Source organism: Hibiscus syriacus, unplaced genomic scaffold (assembly GCF_006381635.1).
Source record: "Hibiscus syriacus cultivar Baekdansim isolate YM2019G1 unplaced genomic scaffold, ASM638163v2 tig00112383_pilon, whole genome shotgun sequence".
NCBI lineage: Eukaryota > Viridiplantae > Streptophyta > Magnoliopsida > Malvales > Malvaceae > Hibiscus > Hibiscus syriacus.
The window spans coordinates 1599774-1608914 of record NW_024063319.1 but is presented as its reverse complement, the minus strand read 5'-3'; the positions used below and the strand labels follow the sequence as shown (position 1 = coordinate 1608914).

The window sequence follows — 9141 nt, the reverse complement described above, 5'->3', positions numbered from 1 at the left end:
TTATGGTGTTGAACCAATATTGTGATCATATGGTTTTCATTTATTGATGCAAGATAAAGATTGTCTTCTTCAACCCCAAGGTTAGAAGTGACATATGATGAAGATTTCTTTCCACAGAAGGGGAGCTGAAATTTTAACAACAAGAAACTAGTGGAGCCAACTAAGGTTGAACAATACGTTGTTAAACATCTCGACATGATATGGTCCAAGTTGCCTTGTTCGAGATCTGGTTAGATGTGGAGACATGAAAGGAATTAAGATAAATCTTCCTTATGATGTGTTTCAAGGGTCAAATTAGAACAGACTTTGCTCTCCTAATTAATCTCTGCTAAATTTGGCATATATACATCTACATTCTTCAAAGATGATATTTTCATTCTTCAAAGATGATATATTATCTCTTTAAAGATGATATATTATCTTTTCAAAGATGAAAGCTTTATTGGATTTTTACACAAGTCCAGATGAAGAAAACCGGTGTTATCCACAATGAAATGGGACAATAAGGGCATAATTCTGATTACGGCAAGAGTTCCATAAATGAAACATTTCTTTTGAGACTTTAATGAAACAAAGAAGACACAAATATACAAGTTGATCAGATGGTTCTTCATAAATGCAAGCTTGATAGCATAAGTTGCTACACTGATATATGCAGAAACCCTTGTAAAGGAATGATTAAGTAAAGGAAGACCTAGTTTGCCACTTTGAAGTCACATAAAGATTGCATCAACATTTATGCATTCATAAGAACATCATTTGCATAAAATAAAATGCATTACATTGATACATTTAATTGCATTCAAATATGAATTTTTACAGATCTTCGTATGAAAAAAGAAGATTCATGATAGAAAATACCTTACAAAAGGAAGAAAGAATTCAAATCACATCAGGAGAGGAAAACATCTGAAGAATAGATGGTCGCAATCCACAAATGAAGCATCATTTTGAAATAGGGCATGTTACCCAATCAATAAGTTATTTCAATGAGAAAACGATTTCAAAAGTTTCTCATTTAATCGTTTTCTGAAAATGTAATTGTGAATAGTAAGAAAACGATTTCCAAAGTTTCTTACTTAGTAAACTATTTCCCGCATCTGTAAGACCTCCAGTGCAGGATGTTTAAAATCCTTCAGGTCATCTGTAAGACCTCCAGTGCAGGATGTTTAAAATCCTCAGGGCCATCCATAAGACCTACAGTGCAGAATATTTTCAAAAGGCCTTCTGCAGTTTTTTGATATTTTAAAGCCTCTGGGTCATCTGTAAGACCTACAGTGCAAGATGATAAGACCTCAGGGCCATCCATAAGACCTACAGTTCAGGATGTTTTCAAAAAAGCCTTCAGGAGCTTTTTGATATTTAAAGCCTCTGGGTCATCTGTAAGACCTACAGTGCAAGATGATAAGACCTCAGGGCTATCCATAACACCTACAGTGTAGAATGTTTTCAAAAATCCTTCGGGAGCTTTTTGATATTTAAAACCTCCGGGTCATCTGTAAGATCTACAGTGCAAGATGATAAGACCTCATGGCCATCCATAAGACCTACAGTGCAGGATGTGTAAAAAAAGCCTTCGGGAGGTTTTTGATATTTAAAACCTCTGGGTCATCTGTAAGACCTTCGGTGCAAGATGATAAGACCTCAGGGCCATTCATAAGACCTCTAGGCAGAATATTTTCAACATTTCCATCCTACTCAAAAGAAGCCAAATGAAAAAATTATTGTCTTTTTCATCTTTGCTCTATTTTTGTTAACATAAGAATGAGCAAAGAGGCGCAGCTGTAGACACTAATTTTTCATTTTACTTTTGTTATTATTATTATTATTAATATATTATTATTATTATTAAATACATTTTAGGCCCAAACCCGAAGCACGTTTTATAACAAACCCAAAAGCCCAAAGAGATACAAGCCCAACCCGGATCTGGCCTAACAGACCCAAAACCTAATTAGGGTTTTCAAATTTCTACTAGGGTTTCTCAGCCCTATCCAAGCCACTGTCTCCTCTGAAGCCATTCAAGCCGTTGTCGACGCCTCCACTGCCAGATGGTCCAAACAACCGCTGTCGACGCTGCTACTGCCACGACGCCAGCCTCGCCGAAGTCTCCAGAAGGCCAGATGGCCATCCAGGTCAATGTCCTATGGTGAGTCACCACATAGTTTGGTGACTCACCGCAAAGAGCTCTATTATCTGGTCCAAGGCGAGCTCGGTGGTGGTTATAAAAACCACCAAACCTGCGAAAGAAAAAGAAAACAGAGGCAAGAACGAGAGACCATCGACAACAAGCAAAATACCCAACAACAAGGAACCATTCGGAAATAACAAAGGGAAAAAGAAGAGAAAGACTTACCCTTGAAGCCTTTTCTGCCATCGGAAGCCCGAACGTCGTTAAAACCACCATATAACCGAAGGTAAAGCCATCAGTTTCTTTTAGATCTAGATCAATCGAGGTAGTTTTAGAAAAAAAAAGGAGGCCATATTCGACCTTAGAGTTGAAAGAGGGAAATTTGGGGTTATTTTCCCGAATTTCGGCCACCATTGGTGACCGACACCAGAGCACGGTGGCCGGCGGCTGCCGGAATTCCCTCCGGTGTGGGAAGCTAGAGAGAGGGGAGAGATTCTCTCCCTTTAGAGAGAGAACCAAAGAGGAAAAATGAAGAGAACCGACCATTTTGGTCGGTTAAATGGGTATTAATACCCTCCTCCAAACGACGTCGTTTTGGGGAGGGATGTTTGTGTAATTTTTCTCGTGGGTAAATCATACCCGCAACCATTAAAGATTTGTAACTTTGCATTTTAGTCCCTGAAATCAAATTCTGAACCTTTTAATTTGATATTCAAAGTTTGGTTTATTATAATTTAGTCTATGACATAATTATATATATTTATGGTAAATAATAGATTTAGCCCCTTAGGTTTTAATAATTATTATTTTAATCACCGATTAATAATTAAGGTTAAATTACACTATTATTGCTTATATTTTTGTGATAATTCGAATTAGGCCCTTAATTTATATATTTTACATCTTAATCCCTAATTTGTTAATAATTTTTATTTTAGACCATAAGTTTTATTTCTTTTATATGTTAATGCTATAATTTTAATTTTCTTTATTTTGTCATTGTTTTATTTAATTCTATGTTTAATTGCAATTTATTTTTATTTTTATAAATATGTTTAATTTAATACTTTAAATATTAATTATTATTTTATTCTTATAAATATATTTGATTAAATAATAATGTTTATTTATTTTTAAATATTAAGAAATGGAGGTCTTAAAATAACTAGACGTCCTATTCTAGTATTTTAAAAATAAATAAATATCTTATATATATATATATATATATTTACTTCATTTTTATTATTTTTAGGAAAAATTATTATCTTTTTATTAATATTATTTATTTCTTAATTTAAGAAATGGGCTGTCTTAAAGCAACTAGATGTCTTTTTCTGATATTTTTAAAATGAATAAATATCATGATTATAATAACTTTTATATATATATATATATATATATATATTTACTTTACTTTTATATTTTAATATATTTTCTTAAAATTATCTTAATAAATTATGTAATTATTCTTTCTGTTTTTCAATCTCTTATTTCAAGGGATTACATCTCCTAGGATTAATATCTTTCCTAACTTAGAGTTTCCTAATTTAGAAACATAATTTATATATAAAGATGTAATATGTCCTACTGAAATATATAAGAATGAAATAACAGAGACTTACTCTGTTTTATACAATAGATTCCAAGAGGAAAGCATTAGTTCCCCCAAGTGCCACCAGTCGTAGATATGGAATCAGTGCCGGTGGAAGAGGACGACCCAAAACAATGTCAAAATAGGCAGTCTCTCCCAAACCATTTGTCTCGGCAATGTCGAGCTTGTCTCGGAAAAATGGTTTGGACTCTGATATCTCCAACATGAAGGTGTAAGCATTGCGATCAGATCTTGATTCTATGAATCCATAATCAAGTGCTAACTCAGCATTACTCTTGTTTAGATCATACTGAATCAAAACCTGTTGAATTGTCTTCTCAATCAGTTCATACAGTTGAACATATTTCATATTATCATAATCCCTTAGTAGTAATGGCAATATGCATGTTCAAGTTAGTCATAAGCAAAAAGGGATAGGTGGTTGATACAAGCAAAATAAAGTGCCTTCTCAGATTAAGTTGATACAAGCAAAATGAAGATTCTTGTCAGATAAAATTGGAAAAACTCACCTGCTGTCCAGCCTTGACAGAAACAGGAGAACGCAAAGAAAACAGGAGATCCATAGAGAAATGTCCAGCTCCTTTAATCTCCCATGCATAATCTTCTGTAGTTATGCTAGGGCTGTGGTTGATCTGATTAAGTAATAAACAAGATTTGAAGAAAAGTTACAACATGAAACTAAAGGCAGCTAAAGACGTTATAAATAAGTTAAAGAGTGCAAATATCATGTTAGTTACTGGGAACAAAGATCTCCCATAGTAAAAGTAAAAGCCCCATGCTTGTATGTGACTTGGTTTATTTCTGACTATTTACTATTGTCGGTAAAATGTTTCATACGAGAATTCGATCGTTTTCTTTAACATCTGCAACATAATTTTGGAAAATGATAGAGCTTACCAAGTCTGCAAGAGGTATCAAACAAGATTTTGACCACGAAGACGGGAAAATGCCCTTGATCTGAGAATACCAAATGCCCGGAAGAAGTCATCCAATGTTATAGGGAGGGAAATAGCTGCTTGTTGGGGAGTATTATTTCTTCTTCTACTTTTAAGAATTCGTTCCGGACATTCTTTCACCCCCATTGTTGTGCTCAACAGTTGAGTACCTGTGCCATCGAACCCACACTGCTCATTGGAATATAGTATGAACTATGGAAACTGAAACAAGAAAATCTTCAAGTTAAATATATATATAGAACCTCTGAGGCGTTGAAATCTTCTTCAAATCAACGAAAAACTCTTTCTCTGATTCCAATTTTGCTTATTAAACATGAAATCACAAGTTTCTTAACAGTAACAGGTGAGACTATGAAAAGCTAACCTTGAAGCTCAGCTAGCTCCTCTTCTGACCTGCACTGGAACCATTAAAGCAACACTTTATCAACCCCCAAAGATCTAAATCCAACTAAAAACATAGAATTATAACCAAAGCTGCAGATTTAGAAAAGAAAATTAAAACCGAAACCAAGCCACACCAACCGAAACACAGTGGAATCCGTTGACTCTGGAAGTATATCGAGATAAACTTGCCATTGAGAATCTCCCCTCAACTTCTCCCTGATCAGGAGCAAAGCAAGCCATCCAAGGCTTAACCCACTACACATACTTCCAATCTCAGAAGCTGCAACTGCATCCTAGTCCACTTTCCTAAAAATGCCACTATTTATTAGGATATCGTGACGTTTGTCTAAAAACGTCGCTATATATAAAATATTAACGGTGTTTTTTCTAAAATCCCCACTCGAACCGCAGAAACAAATCTATTTTGCTGTAGTGAATGAGCTATATACTTAAATAAAATACATGCTTAGATGCAATGCATGCTTTAAAGAACAACACACTTGTTAAATGCTATTAATATTGTGCAAACTATAATTCTTATGCAAATTCATGCACAAGTAAAATATCATGCAATGAATAATATCATATGATAAGTATATCCAAAGAGGTAAATACAAACATATAGTAAAATATAATGCATAAATGAGCAAGTAAAGGATGTAATAAAGTAGAACTCTCTTTGAATCCTTCATGAAAAAAAGTTCAAGGTATGAAGAGTATATGTGAAATGATGGGGCTGGCTAAGATCACATCGTAAAAATTAAATCTGTTTACTAACGTGTCACATTATTAAACTAACAACAGCTAACGTCTTAGTGACTAAAACTTATATTTTTAGAATTAAAAAAAGGTAAAAATATTAAACGAAAGTGATTAATCTTATGGTTTAACCAATATCACTTCTTGATTAAAAGAATGATAAGCTCGGCAGTCTACATAAATTAGTATATATGAATTAGAGATGACAAAAAATTGTGTGATAGATTTGATTTGACATCATTTGATAGAATTATTTTTTTTTACAAAAATAAGTTTTAGATTGAAATGGATCAAATTATTTTTTTTTTTAAAATTTGATGGGATTAAATTATATTCAGATCTAGAAAAAAATTACTGTCTTATCCAAGATAATTATGCAAATATCCTTTTGATATCCTTGTATATATTTTTAGTTAAATTTTAATAAATAAATATATAAAATAACATATAAGATGTTAGAATTATAACATTAAACTTAAATATAAATTAATTTTAAATTATTAAATTAAATAAATAAATATTTTATTTAATTACTTCTATCTTAATAAAAAGTGTAACAAAATTATGTTAAACCAAATCAAATTTTTAATTAAAATTTTAAGTCAAATCTATTATAAATAAGAATGTTTTTAAATTTAACTCAAAACTAGAATTTATTATTATAATATTAATCAAATTCAAATCGACTAAAAACTTATCTTACTCAATCAATTGATATAGTGAGATGACACATTAAATTTTTTAAACAAGATAAAATATTCAAATTCTTATGAATGCATATGGAGGATCACCTTTATAATGAACTTTTATAAAATTCGATCTTAATTAATTGATTAATAGATCAGATACGAATAATTAATTAAAAAAACTCATTTTATAATTATCCCTAATTTCGATAAATTATTTTTAAAGGCGTATGTACACCTCCTTTACAGTTTTTATATAATTAATATATTTATTTTGCGTTATATTATGATCAACCTTGTAATATTCATAATTATTTTTTATTAATATTAACTCTAAAATTGAACTTATTTTCTTTTTTAGAAAATACATATTTCATCGAGAACTCAACCATCCGATCCTATCTTTATACATTTGTGTTGGGTTTTATATATTTTATATTATAATTTTGTTTAAAATATCTTGTTATGAAAATTAATATTTGGTTTGATATATTCAAAATTAATTTTTAGTACTTAAAATTTTTTTTACTAAAAATAAGTGCTTAAAATTTTCTCAGTTATACTTCTAGGTGCATATAATTTAAAAAACAGTTAAATGACATGTGTCATGTATATATTTTAAAAAATGTTTTAAAAAAATGTTTATTTAAAAAAAATCAAGACGTGACATATTTATTTTTAATAAAAAATTTAAATACTAAAATATTTTTTGAGATATTATTTAAACATTTATTTTTATGTTAAACATTAATATTTAGGGAAGCGTATGACATTGAATTTAAATATTAATTAACAATCAGACTCTAACCGAGGGACAGAAATCTATAAGCTACAATTCGTGGATACAGAGTGGCCAACACTTGTTGAAATCTTAACCAAATTAAATATAAAAGTTACCTGAAGTGCATAAAAGAATTACTATTCATATTAAAATTACAAGAAATATACATGTTGTAACAATACCAGTGGTCACTGAATTTAAAAGATCTTTTATTTTAGTAATCATATTTTACAGATTTTCATTTTAGTTGCCTGTATCAGATGATTTTATTTTCATTTTGATCCTTTAAGATTAGTTCAGGTTTAATTATACATATTACCATCTAACTGCATAAAAACTTTTGTTAACTTTTTCCATTATAATGATTTCGACACTCACTTGACTATCATCAATTCATTAAATAATTTAATATTTTAACCATAAGATATTCATTTAATTATTTTTTATTTGAATAGTTATTTGATACACAAATTTTATAAAAATAAATTTTATACAATCTGTTTATTTTTCTTATAGATTTTAAACCTTAAAACTCAAAACATTAAACTCAAAACCTTAAATATGTCGCGTGCCATTAAAATAGATATGCTTGTGCATGCTAAAATATACCAAAATCATATAGCAGATAAAAAAATTTAATTATCTTGTTTACTTATTCTTTTTATGTAATGATGTGAATTTTTTTAAATATTTGAACTCCAATTTAAATGAAAAGTTGAAATACAGTTAATGTAATTAATTTGAATTTTATTTTTTGTTCCAATTTTACCTTAAAATCTCTATCTTGAATCACATGACAAATGAAATTGTGTGGTGCAGTGATTATACATTTGATTATCTAAATTCATCTTTTTATATATTTTTTTCAACTGATAGCGTGATGGTAATTGACACGTGCTAGTAACAAAATTTACTCCCTTAACCAAAATGAAAATAGAAGTTAAGATTTGTGAATTTTTAAAACCTGACGACCAAATTATTCGTTTTAAAATGTTTAGTGACTACCGGTGTAATTTATCGTTTTCTAAGGACTAACTGTCATGTGTCTTGTAGTATTTGTATCCATTTGGGCCTGTCGCCGACTAATACAATTTTTTAAGATTAAAATAATATAAAGAAATAGCTATAATAATACCATACGGGTCACCTAATACAGAAAAGAGAAAATCGTCTCAGTGACCAAAAAAAAGTTATAATATACGATTTTAACCAACTTTTTTTGGATTTACTAAAATGACCAACAAAATCGCAACGCGAAATAAAAATCGCAACGCGATCCCCAGAATCGCAAATCAGTTTCCAAAATCGCAACGCGATTCTTGAAAATCGCAATGCGATAGTACAAATTCGCATTGCGATTTTCCAAAATCGCAACGCGAATATGAAAATCGCAACGCGAACACATAAATCGCAACTCGTATCCGTAAATCGCAACGTGTATCCGTAAATCGCAACGCGTATGGGTAAATCGCAATGTGTATCCGTATATCGCAACACGTATCCGTAAATCGCAACGATAATCCGTAAATCGCAACGAGAATCTGTAAATCGCAACGATAATCCGTAAATCGCAACGAGAATCTGTAAATCACAACACTGAAATTTTGGGTATATAACACTGAAATCATAAACTAAATCCCTAAATCGCAACTCATTCCATCTCCATCTATCACTCTCTCCGGCGACATCCGTTCCTATATCCAACGACATCCTTCCCAATCCGGCAACAGGTTTTAGTTTCGCAGCTCGTCTGTTTAGTAAATTAATTTACAACCATGAAATCATCTAATGTTGATCATGTTTGGATAGATTTGTGTTTTGGAGGGTCATGG

At 30.8% G+C, this 9141-nt stretch overlaps 1 protein-coding gene across 1 annotated transcript; it reads right to left on the bottom strand.

Annotated features, from left to right (window-relative positions):
* Positions 1-3759: 3759 nt before the first annotated feature.
* Positions 3760-5182, bottom strand: LOC120178953 (ribulose-1,5 bisphosphate carboxylase/oxygenase large subunit N-methyltransferase, chloroplastic-like). The gene is made up of 4 exons (XM_039184705.1): positions 5064-5182; positions 4641-4848; positions 4253-4375; positions 3760-4044 (listed from the first exon to the last, which is right to left on the bottom strand). The coding sequence occupies exons 3-4, from the start codon at positions 4304-4306 to the stop codon at positions 3760-3762; spliced, it is 339 nt and encodes a 112-aa protein (XP_039040636.1). The 5' UTR covers positions 4307-4375; positions 4641-4848; positions 5064-5182.
* Between the last annotated feature and the right edge of the window lie 3959 nt (positions 5183-9141).

Coding starts and splice junctions, on each gene's coding strand:
- LOC120178953 (XM_039184705.1), bottom strand. CDS start 4,306: ATGGATCTCCTGTTTTCTTTGCGTTCTCCTGTTTCTGTCAAGGCTGGA. Junction 4,045..4,252: donor CTGTCAAGGCTGGACAGCAG/GTGAGTTTTTCC, acceptor ACAATTCAACAG/GTTTTGATTCAGTATGATCT.